Source organism: Eptatretus burgeri, chromosome 7 (assembly GCF_056783735.1).
Source record: "Eptatretus burgeri isolate ZD-2024b chromosome 7, Ebu_testis_v1, whole genome shotgun sequence".
Classification (NCBI taxonomy): Eukaryota; Metazoa; Chordata; class Myxini; order Myxiniformes; family Myxinidae; genus Eptatretus; species Eptatretus burgeri.
The window spans coordinates 92,822,259-92,843,832 of record NC_140967.1 but is presented as its reverse complement, the minus strand read 5'-3'; the positions used below and the strand labels follow the sequence as shown (position 1 = coordinate 92,843,832).

Genomic DNA, 21,574 nt, shown 5'->3' with positions numbered 1-21,574 from the left:
TCCTGCAGACTGGCGCCTCTTCATCGACTCGGGGAAGAACAGCTTGAAGGCTGTTTTGCTCCACAATGGCAACGAGAAACCATCAGTCCCACTGGCTCACGCGTTCGGCATGACAGAGACCTATGAGACTATGCGGCAGCTGCTTGATTCCATCAAGTACAATGACTTCAACTGGCACATCTGCGGAGACTTGAAAGTGGTGGCGCTGTTGTTAGGGCTGCAGTCAGGCTACACGAAATACATGTGCTTCCTTTGTCTCTGGGATAGCAGAGACGACAAGAATCACTGGACGAAGAAAGATTGGGAAGAGCGAAAAGAGCATGTACCTGGTCGACACAATGTGAAGCATGCCGCCCTTGTCGACCCAGCCAAGGTTTTCCTTCCACCACTCCACATAAAGCTCGGCTTGATGAAAAGTTTTGTGCGGGCAATGGATCTGAATGGGCGTGGGTTTTTATACCTCAAGGAAAAGTTTGGCAACACCTTGTCGGAGGCCAAGATCAAGGCTGGTGTCTTTGTTGGACCACAAATCCGACAGATTATGAAGGACGAAACTTTTCCGACAACTCTAAACCCCAAAGAGCTGGCAGCGTGCAGGAGCTTCAAAGCTGTGATGGACAACTTCTTGGGGAACGAGCGCGTGGACAACTATGAAGAAATAGTGCAGCAGCTGCTGGAGTCCTTCAGGAAACTTGGCTCCAGGATGTCCCTGAAAATCCATTTCCTACACCAGCACCTGAACTTCTTCCCTGACAACTTGGGAGCAGTCTCGGACGAGCACGGCGAGCGATTCCACCAAGAGATTTCACTCATGGAGACGCGTTACCAAGGGCGGCACAACCCGAACATGATGGGCGATTTCTGCTGGTTCCTGCATCGTGAAACTGACACAGAGCAGCACAAACGCAAAGCCAAATGCCTAAAGCATTTTTAATTACATTCTAGTGGAGTTTTTCTGTAATTTCTATAATTTTGAAGCATTCATGATGAAATAAATGAATAAATGAATTTTTGTAAATTTCATTGAAATCCTGACTTCTAGGCAATGGGAATATTTCTGTTACTGAAAATCCTGACGTGATACAGCAAAACGGTTATGATTTTTGAAATCAGCGTACCCAAATTAGTCTAAATCACCTTACACTTCTCCAGTAAAATATTTTTGTTGTTCAGTGTAATTTAAAGAATTGCTGTAAATGATATTAATTTCACAACATCCTATATTCAACTTCATTTAAATTGTAAACCTTCAAAACATAGTTCGCTTCCCAAAAGTCACAACCTTAACATGCAAGCAATTGAATGGTTTCCCGACCACAAGGATCATCAGCTGGGTAACGTTCTTCCTCGAGGTTTCGATCCTTTCAGCCCAGAACCTCTCCAAACAGCGGATCCACAACCCTGGTCGCAGGTCCACATCAGTAGATTAGTCACATGTTTTGTTGTTTTTTAAACTTTTCCCAGTCACATGATTATCTCGGAGTCACATTTGTGATCAGCAAACAGTAGAATGCCAAATTAAAAATTTCCTCTTTGGCTCGGGCCGATCAATGGTTGACTCCATTATGTGTGTTTCCTGTTTGTACAAGCCTTATGACATTCACCACCAGACCAGAGACAGTGTAGCTCTTGATAGAATATGAATTTTAAAAGGCACAATGAGTAAACTGTTTGCTGGTTTAACTGAGAAGAGCTTGGAATTCACGAGACGATACAGAACTCGAGAGACATCGATTGCAGCATTTACTTCATGCTGAGGAGGTAGATGTTAACTTGTTTTTAAATATCGAGTTTAGGGCTAATGGAAAACCAAGACAAGAAAATAAGGTGGGTTATAAAGAGTCGGGAAGACATAAACAAGACTCTAGGGTAACAAGGCAAAGGTATCAGAATTACACTATTACAGACTCAGGTCACGAGGAAGGCTTGAACAAAAAGTTGTAAAAAGGCAAAACATGTCCAGGGATTTCACACCTTCCAGGAAATAAAAATTGGATGTGCTCACATTTTGTTACTGCACCCAATGAATTTTTTGGCAGTTTTGATAATTTTGTCACCACATTAGCTAACCCTACACCCTGCCCCTTTCCTTTACCTCTCTTACACTCTCCTCCTCCTCCACTGGTAGAAGGTAATGGACTCTTTTAGAATTCAACCTAAATGGTTTCCCGTACGTTTCCCTTGCCAAAAGCATTAACGATCCAACGAGCACATTCTTTTTCTTTTTGGCTCTTGTTTTTGGAAATCAAGCTGAAATTGGGTGCTTTAATAATGATGATGAAGTTCAATCACTTACAATGATAGCAAAGGCAATTATAGCTATCTTTAGAGGATGCCAATGTGGTTATGATGCCTGACAAGTCACCAGCTGGGAAACAAGCTGCCCTCCTGGCAAGTAGAGCGTGTTCGACCAAATTCAAACCCAGCTGCAAGATATTGTAACAAATGTTTTTTGTGACTTAAACAGCAACTAAAGAAAGGTCATCCTTAGGTCTTACCCCATCAGCACCATCGACTTTGGATGTATGACGGCATACGATTTTAACCTTTTCATGAACGATTCACTTTAACTGCAGAAGGATAAAGATTCTTCACACGACTCAGTCCTCAAACAGATCTCATGTTCTTCATTTTTCAATTACTTTAATTAAATCAATTTACCTTCATGATATACTTGGAATTGTTGTCGGAACAGTGCATCTGAAAATGGTAAAAAGAACATAATACCAGGAGTACATTTTATACCTTGTGGGTCTCGCCTGTAAAAAAGAAATGGGATTTACTCATAGCAACAACACGTCCATGATCGACAAAGGCAATCGAGGCATTGCACATAAGTATGGTCCCCTGTGGTCAAAAACCACCTTCCGCACTTACTGTCTCTGACATCATTCTCCCCATCTGTCACCATGTTAGTGTCTGTTTCTATACCATGTACATGGTACATTGCACACATGTGATGCAAACAAATTGGCCAAGAACGCCTACTTATATAATTCTCTCCAAGTCTGGTGTGTGCGCTAAAGTGACTTGTTTGCTTTGTCACATTCAAAAGCATCAGGCTTCTCTCTTCATTAATTATTCCGGTAGGTTTTACAGTCAAAACTAGAATGGCACTCAATAAGAGTGCATCCCTCAGCCAGGCTGAACACTTTATGGTTTGTATCCCACCGATAGGTCGGATCTGGATCCGTACCTGAACTAAAATCGAATCGGATTGTTCTTGTCACCGAACCAACTCGTCCACCATGATTTGTCACAACCCATCGACAACTTTTTGAAATATCATGCAATTTATCGTTTTTGGCCCCAGATCTCAATGGTGAAGAATCATTTGCAAAATTAAGCAAGAGAAAAAGCAATCAGAGATTGTAAACCCTCGCCATGACTTCTTTTGAGTGGTGTATTTTTATAGGCTTTCAGGTAACTCCAATATGGCTGCCAAACCATGCGACCTATGATGTCATATGTGTGACTCTTGTTCCTCGTGGATAGGCGGTCACATGCGTAAAGTTTCACCTCGATCTTTTCAGCCATTTCAGAGAAGATTTTTGAAGGTTTTTTTTTTTTAAAACAATATGGCGGCCGAATCACGTGACTGATGTCAAGAATTTTTTTTCTGTGGACCATTTTATCCCTCGATGACCCTCAAAATTTTCATACTGATTGGATGTGGCATTCTACATTTGCAATTATGTCATAACGAGGTCACCTATGATATCAGAACGAGGTCACCTATGACCATAAAAAATCCCACTCATTCCCCATGAGGAGTTATGGAGGAATTGTAATGTAAGATTTTTGGGAATGATGACGATTGCTGTAAACCTGGCTACATAGAGATTGTCTGGAAAGACATAGCTTGGAATGTTAATACTCTTAATAATCAAGATGAGAGAGTCCATGTATATAACTGAGCTGCTTTTTATTATTATTTTATTATATTTTTAATGTGGATATCAGAAATGATCACAGTGGATTTGATAAAAGTCCTTGGCAATTACTGGAGGAAAATATAATTTCACATGAATTCCAGCATAGGTGGCACAATTCCATCGCTGTGAGTGGAATGACTTTTATATAGAGTCATTCAGATCTCATTTGCATAATCACTTTAATTCGTTGGAGGTCAGCCACGATAAAGTGAATGTCCAATTCCAAAGGTGAGCCAGCCATATTGTGGCTACAAGTCTGGACTCACCATCTCACGTTTGAGTTGTAATGTTTTGAAAAACTACACTATAAATGTAGCCACCCTTTTCCAAAATAGCAGTCAAGGGTCACTGTATTACTGGAATATGTTTCGTCCAATCAAGAAAAAAAAAATTTTGGAATATGTACTTCTTCATTACCTTCTGGATTTTCCATCTTGTACATAGTACACAATAGCAGCTGATAAAAAACAACACCCAAAAACTAGAACAGTACCCGTAGAGCTCATGGTCTCGTCACGTGCATTCATTCTGAACAAGAATACCATCGTTAACTGAACACGCTACTATTATGGCCCATGTACTCGTCTCATCCATGCACCCTATTACACCACATTCATTGCCATTATCTGTAGCTTTATTCATTGGCTATTAGGATATTTAACAACCAGTTTTGTGCACAGGAAGGCTAAATTGCATCAATAAGGGTAAATATGAAATTATTTCCAAACTATATTCCCCATGGCGAGTTGGTGATATTGTTACATTTGAGTGGGTGTGGGTGGGAAGGGGGGATAGATATTACCATAGAGCAGATAGGAATGTATAGAGTAGCATGGTCCATGTACGAGTAGTTAGCCAATCTCGATCTTCTTCTTCTTCTTGCATATGGCAGCTTGGCTGCCAAGTAGCTATCCTTTTGTTGGGGAGTGACGACACTGCTGATGCTGTGCCCCACACCAGTACACTGGTACTCACTTCACCAACCTCCGAAGGATGACAGGCTGAATCAACCCCACCTGGTATTAATTCAACAGCCAATGGTGCTCAAACTCAGGATCCTAAGATCTCAACAGAGCCACCCTAACCAATAAGCCAACATCAGGCTTAATCTCGATGTAGTAAGTAGGGACACATCAGCTTAAGGATCGTCTTGTTTTAATGTGCACCAAACAGGGGGTGGTGAGTGGTAATAATTAATTATGGATTATGGTTAAAGCCCCAGTCACACCTTGACGATTTAGCCAGCGTATGGCAACGTATCAAAATTTATCTAAAACGCTGGCGTACGCTGAACTATTTTTTTTTCAGTTTTGGGCGTATGAGAGTGTATTCATAACGAGTTGGACGTGTGCATAATGTATTAGTAATGTACACAGAACGTTTCGATAACTTATAGATAACTTATACCAATGAATGCTTAGCGTATTGTCGGCATTCACAACTTATGCCCAACGATAGTCTAACTTATGCATAGCGCGCAGCAGCGTATCACCGCCGATCACATGGCGTAGCCTATTAAAAGGCTGCTGCTCGACGATTAAAATCATAACCGACATAAAAAACTCAACGCTAGACATCGAAGTGTCAACATCACCGTCATGCCGAAGAAAACTTCAAAGAACTCCTCGTTACGGAGTTCCACCATTAGCTGGTCATACATGCAAAACTGCCGTCGCCTCCCGATCCATGGTCTCACCCAGTTCCTTCTCCTCCGTTCACCTCTTCTTGTCCTGGCTCTATTGGCACGCAACTGGTACAGTGTCAAATCGATGAGGTCATGTTGATGTTGGAGGACAGCGAGTAGGTATTCTCGGCTCAGCCTTGCCGGATCCTCCATCTCTCAGATGACATGGACATCTGCTCACCATGGAGTCTGGAACACTGACGGGTTCCTCCTGTGAAGCCCATTTTTATATACCAATTCCCCTAAACGCTGCCAATATGCCATTATACGGTAGCTGTAAGTTAGAAACGCGTTCATCAAGTTCTGTGGTCTTCCGGAAGACGTCAAATACGTCTACATATGTCAATATGCGTTGGAGATACGTTACACATACGTTCAAAGCACGTTACTCATAGGTTAGAAATAAGTTTCGAGTACGCTAGACATAACCTCGACGTATTTCGACTTAGAAGTAACTTACAAGTAACATGTGTCGACATGTGTCAACGATCGCGTAACGTGCCAACAACTTATGGCCAGCGTATGCGGAACGTGTGAGTCATACGCCGAGCACGTCGACAAATTTTGTGCATGCACAAAATTTGTCGACGTGCTCGGCGTACTACGACGTATGCTAGTGTGCTTCAGCGTGCTCTTAACGTATACAAAACTTACCCATAACGTATTCGACGTGTGCCAGCGTATTCGCCAAATTTTTCATACGTCGGCATGCGCTGGCTAAAACGTCAAGGTGTGACAGCGGCTTTAGGAAATTGTGTGTATAACCTCGATGTAAACATCTACTGGGGGTGCCAGGAGACAGTGGAAGAGCAAAAGGGGTGGAACTATGGATCGCCTTGGAGGGGCGGAGAGTTGCCCAGAGAAGAGGGAGAAGCTGACAATGGCAGGTGGGGATTGTGCAAGTTCTGAGGACAAAGAGTTTTCTTTGAGTCTGAGGAGAAAAAATAACTGCTGAGGAGAACAAGGGCTGAGAGCAAACTCGAGGGAGGAAAAGAGTGCGGAGGAGAGCTCTGAGAGGATCGTCCTGTTTGCCTGCCTTCTCCCCGTCCTGTGCGAGTTCATCCGCCTGCTGCCTGCCCATCGTCTTACCCATCACCTGTTCATCCCTCATCGCCTGCTCGTGGCTGCTCCGCAACCATCCCCCCCCTGCGACTACCAGAGCTGAGTCCCCTGGTTTTGTCCCTTTCCCGTCTGTGATCGAATCTGGAGTGAGGCACCTTAGTTTCTTTGGATTCATTTCTCACCTCACTATATAAATAATTCTTTATAAATTGCATTCCCTTCCTTCCCTCCCAACCTACAGTCATATTTCTTTTGTCGGGTAAATCTTCCCCTGTTATTTGGTTCGGGAATAAACCCATTTGTTTTACAAGCGCTAAGGTTCTCATGTCTCCCCTCATGACCCGCGTGTGCATTGTCTGCCATAATTCGGAACGTCACCACAGGAGTTAAAACCATTCGGTACATCACGGGATTTTATCTCCCGCCGTGACGAGCTCCACGTTCGTTGAGCCGTTGGTGCCACATTGGTTTATCAGAAGTGGGATTTTTGGAATCCCCCCCGACTCCCTCAGGAGTGCAGGACTCAAACCTTGGCGTACATTGGTATCAAAAGTGCATATTTTTGAACCTTCCAAATTTATAGTTAATTGGTGTCGGGAGAGCATATCGGATCGCACCACAAATTAAAAAATACAATAATTCTTTCGTTTTGGATTTCCTTGGCGTGCGCGGGAAGAAGACCGCTGCACAAAATTGCGGATGTGCAAGATTTTGCGTTACGAGGAAGCAGCGAGGAAGGAAGCGAACCTGGGTTGGGGATAGTGTCAATTCCATAATGTCAATTTCAATACCAATTGCATTTTGAAAATATGGGATACGAAGGTTACTTGGCTGCACACACTTGTGGACATAAACAACACGGACACTTTCAGAAAGAGATTGAGGAATTTGAGTAAGAGTTGAACGAAGAGAATGCACAACCGAATACAAAAACAATATTTCATACAAACAGAAGTTTAATGTCTTTGTATGGAGCCAATTCAAGCGTTAGAGAAAATGTTCCGATTGAAGAAAATTGTTGGGAAAAATGAAGGATTATTTCCACATCACAAACATTAGGAAATAATTATTGATTATAAACCAAAATTTATACATTGCAAGTAAATGTTTTACGGTTTATTAAATTTTAATGACAACTGTTGAACTACTGTAGTGAATGTACATCGAACCCACCATCAGGCAGGTCCAACTTCCTGGTGGCATCGTGCACTTGGGGTGAGGGAAAGGAAAGGTTAGTTCGGGATGGAGGGATTTAATTCAAGCTCTTTTGTGTTGGTAAATGGTAAAGGGAACATTTTCATTGGAAATTGCAACACATAGAATGGAGCTGGACCCTCTACATTTTGTCAGCATGAGCAAGATTAACCGAAATACCGTATGTAGTTTTATTGCATTAAAGATAGCACATGATCTTAATTTGATCAAATTAATTTTGCTGGGAGATATGTTCAAGAAAATCATATTCTTAACAAAACTCGAACCTAAGAAATCAAAGTTCCTTCTGGTCAGGCTACAGTGACGACACGTGGACGACGTCTTCTGCACTCTGAGAAGAACAGCTTGTGCCTTCAATTTTGTCTGGATCTGGAAGCAAAAAGGGCCCAATAACATGCAATTCCATTATTCACAGACAGACTTAAATAGTCCAACAATAATCAATTTTGATTTTGGTTGTTTTTATCTTGCCAAAACGAAGTTTTTGCAAAATATGTTAGTCAGCTTGTATGTTTTTTTTTTGTTTGTTTGTCTGTAATCACGTATAAAAAATTCTGTAGAGAACAGTTATCATTGGAAATATTTGTAACTTCGCATATCAGAGGCCTATAGAGGTCCCTTTCAGCGCATAAAATTTTGAAGGTCAAAGGTCAAGGTCACTTTATCGCAAATCAGGGGAGTCGACAAAACCCTTATTTTTTGAGTAATTTTGATCGGATCGTCTTCAAACTTCATGGGAATATAGTTCATGGTCTGGCGCTCAGCTGATTAATTTTTGGTGGCGATTGGCCTTGACCTTCATGGTTAGCGCCTCAGGTCAAACATATTTGACCCCAAGGTCAAATTTTCAAGTTTTAGGAACCATATCGTGTTGTACCTCAAATTGAACACCTCGATGAGTGCTTTCTAGATATGTCAAGCTTGAGACATTATGACGTCATTTGGTGACGTTATGAGGCAAAAGCATATTTTTCATGGTTACTCTGTAGAACGATTCTCATCGGAATCTCTCGGAGGCAGATATTCCTCAAGGAGTCGCTCCTGGTGGATAGCAGCTCTGTTCACCTCAGTGTGACCTTAAAGAAGTCACACATGGTCACCTTTTGGCAAGATACGGGTCACCGTGCGGGTGACATTGGTTTATTTATTTGTTTTTCTTCCTGTCAAAATAATCTCAGACAATTTCTTTGATGTTAATTTGAGGGGGTCCATTCGCATATGGTACACCTTTGCTATTTGTTGGGTTTACATTCTTGAAAAAATCCGCGAATACTAAGACTAAGGGCCTCTGGAGAAGAGGGAGTTAGAGGCAGGGCCAATACCGAAGAATGAACATATTACATTCTGTATAACTGAACTAATACCTTTACTGATGAAATTGATATGATGAGCATGATAATGGTATTGGAAGATTGATGAGGAGGGGGGGGAGGTGGGGGAGTGGGGTGTTCGAGGATTATCCAGGAGAGGCTGCAGAAGAGTGAGGAGAGCTTAGGGGTGGTGATGCCTAAGACGAGAGTGAAGGTGATGCTGCCTGAGACTGGATGAAAAACATAGTGATGGGCAGCTGGTTTGGTTTTTCATTATAGGGATTGATCACACCATCCAGCTCTCACTTGAATTTAGGTCCTCTCACCTATAAACTTACATGTTATGCAAAGGAGCGGCATAATATTAGCCAGTAGTATCAGTCGGAAGGTACCATACCGATCCTTAATATCAGTCAGTGAGTCAGTGAGTGAGAGAGTCATTGGTTAGAAAGAGATTTATATAACAGAAATATATATAACATATATAAATATATATAACATGACGAGGATAAATATATATAACATGACGAGGATAAATATATATATATATATATATATATATATATATATATATATATATATATATATATATATATATATATATATATATATTGTTGAGGATTCAGCGGTGGCGGGATTCGGACGAGCGCATCAATCACTGTCCGTAACCAGTTTGGGTTTTCGCACCCGACTCTCGACAGCCAAATGTTACAGATTCGACGCCACCTGAACCACCGCCGTCTCCGGGGTTATAACACCGGCTGGTTCGGCACAGGCCTCGGATCACGCGTCTCCAATCGCGATACCAACGTACCCCTGGACCTTACCAGTTGGGGAAATAGACCCCGGTTACAGACTGGTTTTGTCAGATACTGAGCGAATTCTGCCAGTCTGTAACCATTTTGGTTTTTATATCCATATTGAGCGGATCGTTCCTCGGCGCGGCACGAATTAATTCAAAGCGGCAACTTCATACGAATCAGACAGATTTATTGGGGACATCGGGGAACACGACACAAGCAAAATATTCACGACAATATTTCTATCAATCTATAGCCCGTTCTTAACTAGGGAACTACGGATTACGGGTTTCGAAGGGGTCCCAACCGAGATATACCTTAAACAACATACAGACAAGACATAGACAGCATGCAGACAAGACACAGAGTACTTGGTGATGTTTCATGGACGAGAGGAAAGTGTCAAAAGCACGAATGTGGCTCGTGACAAGCCGATGTCCACGGATTCGAGCCCCCAAGCTCGAGCACGCCGCGTGGCAAGATGGCGCTCGCCTTCCTTTGTCGCACTGCACGCGGCCTGTGCGCGCTCTGACCTTGCGTAAGGTCGACGGCACAAGACCGTCAGATCAACGATGGGTTTCAGCTGGTTTCTCACAAGGTCCAGCATAGGCCTGGCCTGTTCAAGTCAAGGCCTGGCCTGTTCACCAGACAAGGCCAAATCGAGGTGCCGGGCTCCGGCAGGCTGGGTCCATGGGATTCCCAGACGTCGTCGAGCCATGAGGTGAGTAGGGACCGTCAGAGGCTCCGTCGTTTTTCTCTTGCCTTCCCGCCTCGAAGCCCGACTGCTCAACCAGCAGATTGCGCCTCGACACCCATCGTTTCTCTCTTGCCTTCCCGCCTCGAAGCCCGACTTCTCAACTCCGTCCTCTCAGTTCTTTTCACCTTGTCTTTTTGGGGCGCACCCCTTTACGAAGCCGACAAACTCCTCCCCTTAAGGCCCAGTCACACCTTGACGTTTTAGCCAACGTATGCCGATTTTTGAAATATTTTTCTAAAACGCTGGCACACGTTGAATACGTTATGGGTAAGTTTTGATAACGTTGAGAGCACGCTGAAAAACACTGCCATACGTCGTTGTACGCTGGCTTTAAACGTTGTACTTTTCGGTTGTCCTCAAATTTTTTCATGCTTCAAATTTCACGACGTATGCCGGCGTATGACTCACACATTCCACTACGCTGGCCACAAGTTGTATGCACGGTCTGCGATCGTTGACAGACGTCAACACATGCTACTTGTAAGTTAATCATAAGTTGAGACACGCCGAGGTAATGTTTAGCGTACCCGAAATTTATTTCTAACCTATGATTAATGTGTTGTTGGCACGTTACGCGATCGTTGCCACACGTCGACAGACGTTACTTTTAAGTTACTCATAGGCTGAAAGACGTCGGTATAATGGATCGTCCTTGCGTCAGCGTCAGCGTCCACGGCCACGGCCAGGACACTTATTTGCAGCATTCTTCAAACTTTTCTTCGGCATGACGAGGATGTTCACAGTTCGATGTCTAGCTTGGCTATGATTCCAATTGTCCATCGGCAGCGTCTATTTAAAATAGTCGAGTTTGAGCGTTTTCACACGTTCAGAAGAAATGCTTCAAATTTCAAAACCCCAGCGTCAAAAAACAAAGGCGAGTGACAGCAATTTAAATCGTTCAATGTAAACAATGAAAATAGCTGAGTGGTACCGTTTAAAAGTCGTTGAGTGTAAAAAAAAATCCAATTGTTGAGCGCAAGCGTCTACTTTGAATCGTGGAGATGCAGCCATTTAAATCGTTGAGTGGCAGCCTATGAATAGCAAACCCCACGTCACCGGCAAAGATAAACTGCCGCACGATATGGATAAGTTAGGCTATCATTGGGCATAGTTTGTGAACGCCGGCTTCACGATAATTATTCGTTGGTATATCGTATCTATAAGTAATCAAAGCGCTCTATGCACATTATTAGTTCATTGTGCATTTGTCCAACCCGTTATGAATAGACCTAAATCGTAAAAACAAGCTATAGCTCATTGTTGAAAAAGCCCCATAAAAAATTAGCCGTGAAGAACTTCGAACAATGGTGCAAAGATGTCTCCTACCCGTGGACACGCGGACGCAAGGAGGATCCATCATAACCCACACCCTCCCCCTCACACTCACCTACTACTGCCAACATGAACAAACTACGACTAATACTAATACTGATACTGATACTGATACTGTTACTGCTGACATGGACATTGACTCAAAAAGGACTCGAAAACACTGTTGGGTTCCCCTTTTATGAACACCATTTTTATATACCAATTCCCAAAATCGCTGGGAACACGTCTTTATATGGCAGTTGTAAGTTAGAAACACATTCATTTATTTTTTTGTCGACCGGAAGACGTCATTGGAATACGTCTACATACGTTGATGTGTGTTGGGACTACGTAAAGAATTGGTTCAAAGCATGTCAAACATAAGTTAGAAATAAGTTTCGCGTAAAAAAGACATTACCGCGACGTGTTTCGACTTATGAGTAGCTTATAAGTAGCCTTTGTGGACATGTTTAAGCGTCCGCATATCGTGTGTACAACTTATCCACATCGCATGCGGAACGTGTGTCATACACCAAGTACGTCGAAAAATTTTACGATGATAGCATACTCTACTTACTACGACGTATGATAGCATACTTTAGCGTTCTACTCACGTATACCAAACTTACTCATACCGTATTTGACGTGCCCCAACGTTTTAGACACATTTTTCTTAGGTCGGCATACGCTGGCAAGATCGCCAAGGTGTGACTGCGATGTTGACACTTCCATTTCTACGGCAGTTATGATTCGAATCGTTGTGCGTCAGCCTTTTAATAGGCTACGTCACGACATCGTCGGCGATGCGTGCAACGCGCTATGCCTAAGTTAGACTATCGTTGGGCATAGGTTGTGTCGGCCGACAACAGGTTCAGCATTCGTTGGTATAAGTTATCTATAACACAACGAAACGTTCTGTGTCTGTTACTAATGCGTTATACATAAGATCAAGTCGCTATGAATACGTCCGAATCTTTAAAAAAAAAAACATCAAAAGTTCAACGTAAGCCAGCGTTTTACATAAATTTTAATCCGTTGCCATCGCTGGCTAAAACGTCAAGGTGTGACCGGGCCTTTAGTTTCACTTCCTCTTTTTGGCCACTCCCCCTCTCAGCACTGGGCGGAGTCTCGCCAGGAGAGAGGAAGGAAGAAGAAGGAGCTCTCGATCCACCACCACTGCACAAACAAATAACAGCCTGTGACACCTCCCGACACACATGTAACGTCAAATTACCGAACAACCTGGCTAAACATGCATTTAATGGGGGATCTGGGCTAATCCTATATTTAGTAGCATAGAAGGGCCATTTCCGTAACACTACCCCCACCTTTCTCCCGAGGCTCTCCCGAGCCTCCATCTGGGGCAGCCCACGGCAATGGCCCTGCCTAACGTACAGCAGATCTCTCTTTTACTCTAACCCACAACATGAGAAGCACTCAACTCCAAAAACCAAAGTGTCACAGTAAGATTGGCATGTCCCTATCCTAGTGTGTCAGGTCACCAATCAAACAAACAAATTCACACTCTATGCACACTACTTAACATTCTAATTATGGATTTGAATGGGACGGCATTCAATTTTACTTTTAACACCAATATTGGCATCGGAGCAGAACATTCAAAGGTTCAAAGTTATTTCACGTGTTCGCTCCTTCATGCCCCCTCCCGGCAGTATTGTCCATTCACCCCTGAGGGTTTCCTCATTTCGTGGCCTTATTGGCCTCTCACCAGGTGAGTTCAGTCGGCCCAGTGGCCTAATCTCACAAAGAGTTCTTCGGCCCACTGAGCCCACAAAATGGCATGCATCTTTGGCCGCAACGGCCCACAAAAGCACTTTGGCCTCAATGGCCCACAAATATGCTTCGGCCCATATGGCCTACTCACAAGCTGCAGCAGGCAACAAGCCCTGCATTGGACAGGAGGTGAATGGTGGCACGGTGATATCGATGGTAAGCAAATGTAGTTTGGAGGTGTTCTTGAGGATGCAAATGGGTGTGATGACCTCAGACCAGGTGAGATGGAGTGTACCCTTAACCTTCCTTGCCTGACTTGTTTTGAAGTTCTCTCTTTTTTTTTTTTCCTTTTACAGACAGGATGGTGTGTTTCTTACTCAACTGTTATCTTCATGGATGTGTGCTCATGACATACTGGTGGCCTCTCTGGCACTTGGAGAGGGTGACCTAGCCTGGCCCTTGTTAACAAATTCTCCCAACAACACCACTCGTACCAGGTGTCACACATGAATGGTGCGGATGAGAGTGCATCGAATCTAACCATTTACTTTTAGCTCGAGACAATGCGACAACCCCTGCTATGGCAAGAATGATCCTAATGACCCATTTTTCCTGACCTGGCACACTGTTCTATTCTATTAAACATGGGCAAGGCCCTTATTTGTCTTTTTCCATTTGGTGGTGCCAGGCATAAATCGCTGGCTGGGGAGTGTGACTACTACGAGGCCTCTTTGCCTGCTTCTAATCGTGGGTGGAGGACACCCAGCGACCTCGGGGTTCACCTGAGCGTGCTTCTGGCGCTCCTAAGGGGTGGCTCTCTCTAGCCCCCATACTGTGCCCTCTTAGCACCCACACTGTGCTCTCATAGTCCCCATACTGTGCTCTCATAGCACCGACACTGTGCCCTCATGGCTCCCATACTGTGCTCTCATAGCACCGACACTGTGCTCTCCTGGTACTTTAACCTACCGTGCTCTCCTGGCACTGAAGCTACCATGCTCTCCTGGCACCTCTGACAGCCTTCACCTGCCAGGAACCCCAAAGCCCTGCTGCCCTATTTCCTGACTCACCAACTTCCAATACCATGTCACAATACCAGCCAGTATCCCATACCTTGGCCTGCACCTACCCCTCGCAGTCCGCCTGCACAATGGAACAGCAGCCAGAATCTATGTCAAATCCTCTAAGTCCCCCTAACATACACTAACTTGGTTAAGAGACTCCTACCGACAGGGTACGTTGTTCGCACTCACTCTCCTCATCTGCACAATCATGCCATTCACCCAAACTCTTTGGTCATTCATTCCACAGTGCCACACACCCAGGCCACAACACCATCCAACACCTTTCATGTTTATGTAAAAACAAAAACACACCAGTCCCTCGGATACCACTTGGTCATCAAATTTAACGACTACACTTTTTCATCAAACCCCAATTAATTTGCCACTACGTCCGCCGTCCGCTGGCATCCTCCATACTGCCCTAATCGTTTATTTCCAACAATTTACACGAAACATCAAAATCTCTTCACCAGCCTCATGAACCTCCACATGGTTCTAACCAGGCATTTCAATCCTTCCTCAAACAAGCCACTGTTTGTCATCCACTTGTTTCAGGTGTGTTTAACACTCTGCCTGTAATGTCTCCACCGCTTTTTTTGAATAATCACCCAAATCCACGAGTGCCACTCTTCTGCTTTCTGTCATCTCTCAATTTACAATCACTTTTGGTAAAATTTTCAATCAATTTCTTACATCCCAATATGGCCTGCTTCTTTGGCTCATTGGAAGGGGAGGGAAGGAACGAATCCCTCATTTCCAATTACATGACGCCGCCTTTCCGCCACGGCTCAAAGGGGTCACGCCTCAATCGGGATTGTGGTCCACCCCCTCCTTTTCTCCATGGTTCGCGGAAGTCAGGCAAACCCCAATTGGTGGAATGGCCTCCCCCTCTTCTCCAGGGTTCACGGAAATCAGGTAAACCCCAATCGGTGGAATGGCCTCCCCCTCTTCTCCAGGGTTCACAGAAATCAGGTAAACCCCAATCGGTGGAATGGCCTCCCGCTCTTCTCCATAACTCCCTGAAGACAGATAAACCCCATTCAGCGAGCCAAACCCCTCGTGTGCTCAGAAAGGTTCGAAGACCAAGTGACACACGCAAGTGCCACTTGCCACTCATCTGGGCTCCACCCCAAAGTTCCTGTGAGGCTGATAGAGAAATTAAAATCCAATTTCTAAAGCCTGCTCCTGGATGCAGCACCTCCAACTCTGTAAGAACCTATGCAGAGCTGTCCATTATGGTTTTTGTCCCCTGTGTCAAGTTCTGTCCTGGTTGCATTTCTATTTCCCCTTGCACCTCAAACCTATTTCCTACGTCACCACTCATTCCACGCTCAGGACTCCCACTCACAGCAGGCTGCACACATTCCAAGGTTATGTGTTGACCCTCCACACCTTCAACCTTGCCTGCGTACTGACTAACTGCCTCGCATTCCAGGGTTACATCCTCGACCGTCACATGAGTACCCACACACGTTTCGGCCTTGGCAGCTCACATCGGTGCTGTAGTCTGAAGTGTGGGCTCACAGCATTCATTCACAGGCACTCCACACACACCTTCAGGGGTCACGCATACGTGCACCCCATCGGACAGAATCTCTTCTTTAACATAAAATTCAATTTCCACCTTAAGCTCATCGTCCGCACCATGTATGCATGTACCCACGTACCTGCTTCGTTCCAGAGTCACCTCGGTCCGGTCGCTTCTCTCCAGCAGGTTGCTCATCATCGGTTCGCCACACTCCTCTGGGGTTGTCACCTCCACATGCTGGACCTGCTCAAAATGTGTTTCATTCGTCAACAACCCCGTATGCTCCCTCAATGTCTCCATCACCAGGGTTTGCTCAAATTGTGATGTCATCCAACGAGTGATGTCAATCAAGTTTCGCACCACTAACATTACTCCCTGTGGTGACGTCACACATCCCACATTATTGTGCTGTTCTACTTCCTGGCTCCATTTTCCTTTCCATTTGAGTCGTTCTTCCTCTCTGAGCCTTTTGAGTTGCTCGTTATCTTTCCGGAGTTTTTCCATCTCCGTGGACTCCAACTTTGTTCTCCCTATAGTTGGTCAATTTCAAATTCGTTTTCTTCTTGTTTTCTATCCCACTGTCTCTCTTGTTCTTCCTTCTCCAATCTCGTCGCTTCCTACAATTTGTTGATTTCCTTTTCCTGTTTCATTCCTTGTTCTTTTTGTTTCTTATCCCACTGGCTCTCTTGTTCCTCAATCTCCAATCTCGTCGTTTCCGTCAATTTATTGATTTCCCTTTCCTGCTTCATTCGTTGTTCTTTCACTTCTCTTTCTTGCATCTCATTCTTTAGTCTTGCTTTGGCTTCTAATTGTTCGATCTGCACAGTGTGGTTCCTTAACGTTTCATTCTCCGTTCTCTTTCTTTCCTCCCTTGACATCGTCAGCTCGTTTTGAAATTCCCTCTTTTTGCTTTGGTGTTTCTGTAACTCAGAAACTTTTTCCCCTAATTTCTTGCTCATCTCCGCATACTCCAACCTTGCTCTCTCCTCGAGTTGGTCAATTTCCAACTCATGTTCTTCTTGTTTCCTATCCGCTTTTTCCCAGAATTCCTCTCTCATCTCCGCATACTCCAACCTTGCTCTCTCCTCGAGTTGGTCAATTTCCAACTCATGTTCTTCTTGTTTCCTATCCGCTTTTTCCCAGAATTCCTCTCTCATCTCCGCATACTCCAACCTTGCTCTCTCCTCAAGTTGGTCAATTTCCAACTCATGTTCTTTTTGTTTCCTCTTCGCTTTTTCCCAGAATTCCTCTCTCATCTCCGCATACTCCAACCTTGCACTCTCCTCAAGTTGGTCAATTTCCAACTCATGTTCTTCTTATTTCCTATCCGCTTCTTCCCAGAATTCCTCTCTTATCTCCGCACCTCTTTTGCAGTCTTCCTTCCTCATTTCATCCGTTGTCTTACCGTATTCCTTGCTAATTTCTAGTTGAAGTGCCAGTTCATTTCCCCTGCACTACGATTTCCAAAGCTGTTCTGACTTTTCCAACAATTCTTCCTTCAGCTGTTTCAATTCCAAATCGTGATCACATTTTTTATTTTCTAGCTTTTTTTTTTTTTCATTCTTTTTCAAAGTTCTCCCTATCCTGGGAGTTACTAATTTGCTCCTCCTCTATTCTTTTGTTCAGTTCACTCTTCTCATCATCCAAATTACGAGTAAACTTCTTCTTCTTCTTCTTCTTCTTTCGGCTGCTCCCGTTAGGGGTCGCCACAGCGGATCATCCGTATGATCCGCATAGAGATTTGGCACATGTTTTACGCCGGATGCCCTTCCTGACACAACCCTGGTCGCCTCTTACGACACAGGGATAAGGTACACCTATTTTAACCGGGGTATACACCGGCCCAGTACACTGGTACTCATTTCGCCAACCTTGGAAGGATGACAGGCTGAGTCAACCCCCTGGTGTATTAATTCAGTGGACCAACGGGGCTTGAACTCAGGACCTTTTGGATCCCAAGCCGCTGCCCTAACCACTGCGCCAACACACCAGTCCAAATTACGAGTAAACAACACTACTTTATTCGTTTCTCCACATAGTTCGTCGACTCTGTTGGCTAAGTCCTCTTTCAGCCACCGAATTCGTTCCCGTACATCAGCCAATTGTTGTAACCCACCGTACACATCCTTTTTCTGAAGCTCGTCTGCGTGCCGTTGTGCCTCGTCCAATTCAATTTGTACCTCCTTTATATAATTCTTGTAGCTCCTCACCTGTTCCAAGGCATCACCCAATCGTATCTGAAGCTTGCCAATGTTCGCGTAGTCGTCCTGCCTCGCCTGCCATGGCGCATGCCGTGCCCACGTGGTTTGAACCGGTGGTTGGGAGCCCCCGCCTCATGTTGTGCCGTTCATTGCGCTATTAATAGCCCACTCCCGCTTCGTGTCGCGCCGAGGTGGAGCCGCGCCATCATTTTGCGACTCCATTTTCTTTATAATTTCCAAGTTTTACACCCGATCCGCTCAACATAAAATCAAATTTGCGAGCGTCGTTTTTTTTCCTCGTTTTTTCCTCACGCCTCTCGTAACCAATTTTCGGGGTGCGAAATGCACCACAGGTCCAAATATCCCGCTCCTGACTACCAAATGTTAAGGATTCAGCGGTGGCGGGGTTCTCACCCAAGTCTTGATAGCCAAACGTTACAGATTCGGCACCACCCTCACCTCTCTCTTATCTCCGCACAATACCTCTCTCTTCTCTCCGCACAATACCCTCCCCACGCCGTCTCTGGGGTTTATAACGCCGGCGGGATTGGCACAGGCCTGGGTCACGCGTCTTCAATCGCGATACCAACGTACCCCTGGACCTTACCAGTTGGGGAAATAGACCCTGGCTACAGATTGGTTTTGTCAGATGCCGAGCGTTTTCTGCCAGTCTGTAACCATTTTGGTTTTATCTACCAATCGAACGGATTATTCCTCGACGCGACACAAATTAACTCAAAGCGGCAACTTCATTTGAATCAGCGAGATTTATTGGGGAACATCAGGGAACACAACACAAGCAAAACATTCACGACAATGTTTTTATCAATCTATAACCCGTTCTTAACTACGGATTACAGATTACGGGTTTCGAAGGGGTCCCTAACGAGATATATGTTAAACAACATGCAGACAAGACATAGACAGCATGCAGACAAGACAGAGTACTTGGTGATGTTTCATGGACGAGAGAAAAGTGTCAAAAGCAGGAATGTCGCTCGTAACAAGTGGATGTCCATGGATTCGAGCCCCCAAGCTCGAGCACACCGCGTGGCAAAATGGCGCTCGTCTTCCTTTGTCGCAACGCACCCGGCCTGCGCGTGCTCTGACCCCGCGTAAGGTCGACGGCACAAGACCGTCAGATCAACGATGGGTTTCAGATGGTTTCTCACAAGATCCAGCATACAAGTCCAGGCCTGGCCTGTTCAACAGACAAGGCCAAATCGAGGTGCCGGACTCCCGCAGGCTGGGTCCATGGGATTCCAAGACGTCGTCAAGCCATGAGGTGAGTAGGGACCGTCAGAGGCTCCATCGTTTCTCTCTTGCCATCCCGCCTCGAAGCCTGACTTCTCAACTCCGTCCTCTCAGTTCTTTTCACCTTGTCTTTTTGGGGCGCATCCCTTTACGAAGCCGACAAACTCCTCCCCTTAGTTTCACTTCCTCGTTTTGGCCACTCCCCCTCTCAGCGCTGGGCGGAGTCTCGCCAGGAGAGAGGAAGGAAGAAGAAGGAGCTCTCGATCCACCACCACTACACAAACAAATAACAGCCTGTGACACCTCCCGACACACATGTAACGTCAAATTACCGAACAACCTGGCAAAACATGCATTTACTGGGGGATCTGGGCTAATCCTATATTTAGTAACTCACGAAGGGCCATTTCCGTAACAATATTTATATATATATATATATATATATATATATATATATATATATATATATATATATATATATATATATACACATATACATATACATACATACACACACATATATACAGTGTATGTATATATATATATATATATATATATATATATATATATATATATATATATAATGTTGATATATACATATATATAATGTTGATATATACATATATATATACATGTACGAGGTGTGTTCAAAAAGTATCCAACCTTAATTTTCAGTGCGTAAACAAATGAAGCTAGGGAGGCGTGGTTTGGTGCACGTATGTAGGCGATCCTAATCCGTATGCGTGAATATTTTCCCACCTGCAGAAGCTGTCAGTCGCCGACAGACCGCCGATGAGTGAGGAAGTGTAAGTGAGCGCCGTGGGATTTTCGTTTTTGACAAAATGACGGATCACTGTGGTCTCATCGCCAGTGATCACTGTGTTGAAGAAGTTGGGATCGCTGTTCAGTCTCCAGCATGTCCTGTGCGATCTCCAAACGGAGTTGCTTCTGCTCGATCGTTAGCAGCTTTGGCACGAACGAACTTTGCTGAGATTCTCCTTAAGCCCAAATCCTCAGTCACAATGGAATGAACGGATCCAATGCTGACGCCCGCCTCGTCTGCAACTTCTCCGATCGTGGTTTGACGATCTTGCATCAGCAGGGTCCTCACTTTTTCAATGACGATCTCATTTCGGGATGTTGAGGGCCTACCTCAACGTACTTCACTTTCCACTGATGTGCGACCATCTTTGAAGCGGTTGTACCACTCTTTTATGTGTGTGGTGCCCATTGCTTCGTTCCCGAAGGCTTGTTGAATCTTGCAGATCGTTTCCACTTGGGAATCGCCAAGCTTTACACAAAATTTGATGCAGTAGTGTTGTTCAAGTTTTTCAGTCATTTTGTTAAAAACGAAAATCCGACAGCGCTCACTTACACTTCCTCACTCATCGGCGGTCTGTTGGCGACTGACAGCTTCTGCAGGCGGGAAAATATTCACGCATACGGATTAGGATCGTCTACATACGTGCACCAAACCACCCCTCCCACGCTTCATTTGTTTACGCATGAAAATTTAAGGTTGGATACTTTTTGAACACACCTCGTATACACACACACATATATATATATATACATATATATATATATATATATATATATATATATATATATATATATATATATATATATATATATCACTTACACAGATATCACCCTGTTGTGTTATATATCTATTAATGGCCACCACCCTCATCCCCCACAACCTCACCACAGCCTGCA

The 21,574-nt window shown here is 44.4% G+C and overlaps 1 protein-coding gene across 4 annotated transcripts in view; it reads right to left on the bottom strand.

The window, feature by feature from the left end:
• Positions 1-6,213: 6,213 nt before the first annotated feature.
• The window catches only part of LOC147023805 (cell surface glycoprotein MUC18-like), a 142,180-nt gene continuing 126,819 nt past the window's right edge, over positions 6,214-21,574 (bottom strand). For 2 of the 4 annotated variants that reach the window (XM_085889618.1, XM_085889620.1), the window contains one exon: positions 19,488-20,129. In XM_085889618.1, the coding sequence (XP_085745744.1) occupies positions 20,035-20,129 (95 nt within the window). In that variant the 3' untranslated portion in view covers positions 19,488-20,034. Of the gene's footprint in view, positions 8,266-19,485; positions 20,130-21,574 lie in introns of those variants that run through there. The other 2 variants (XM_085889619.1, XM_085889621.1) reach the window with 2 other exon arrangements.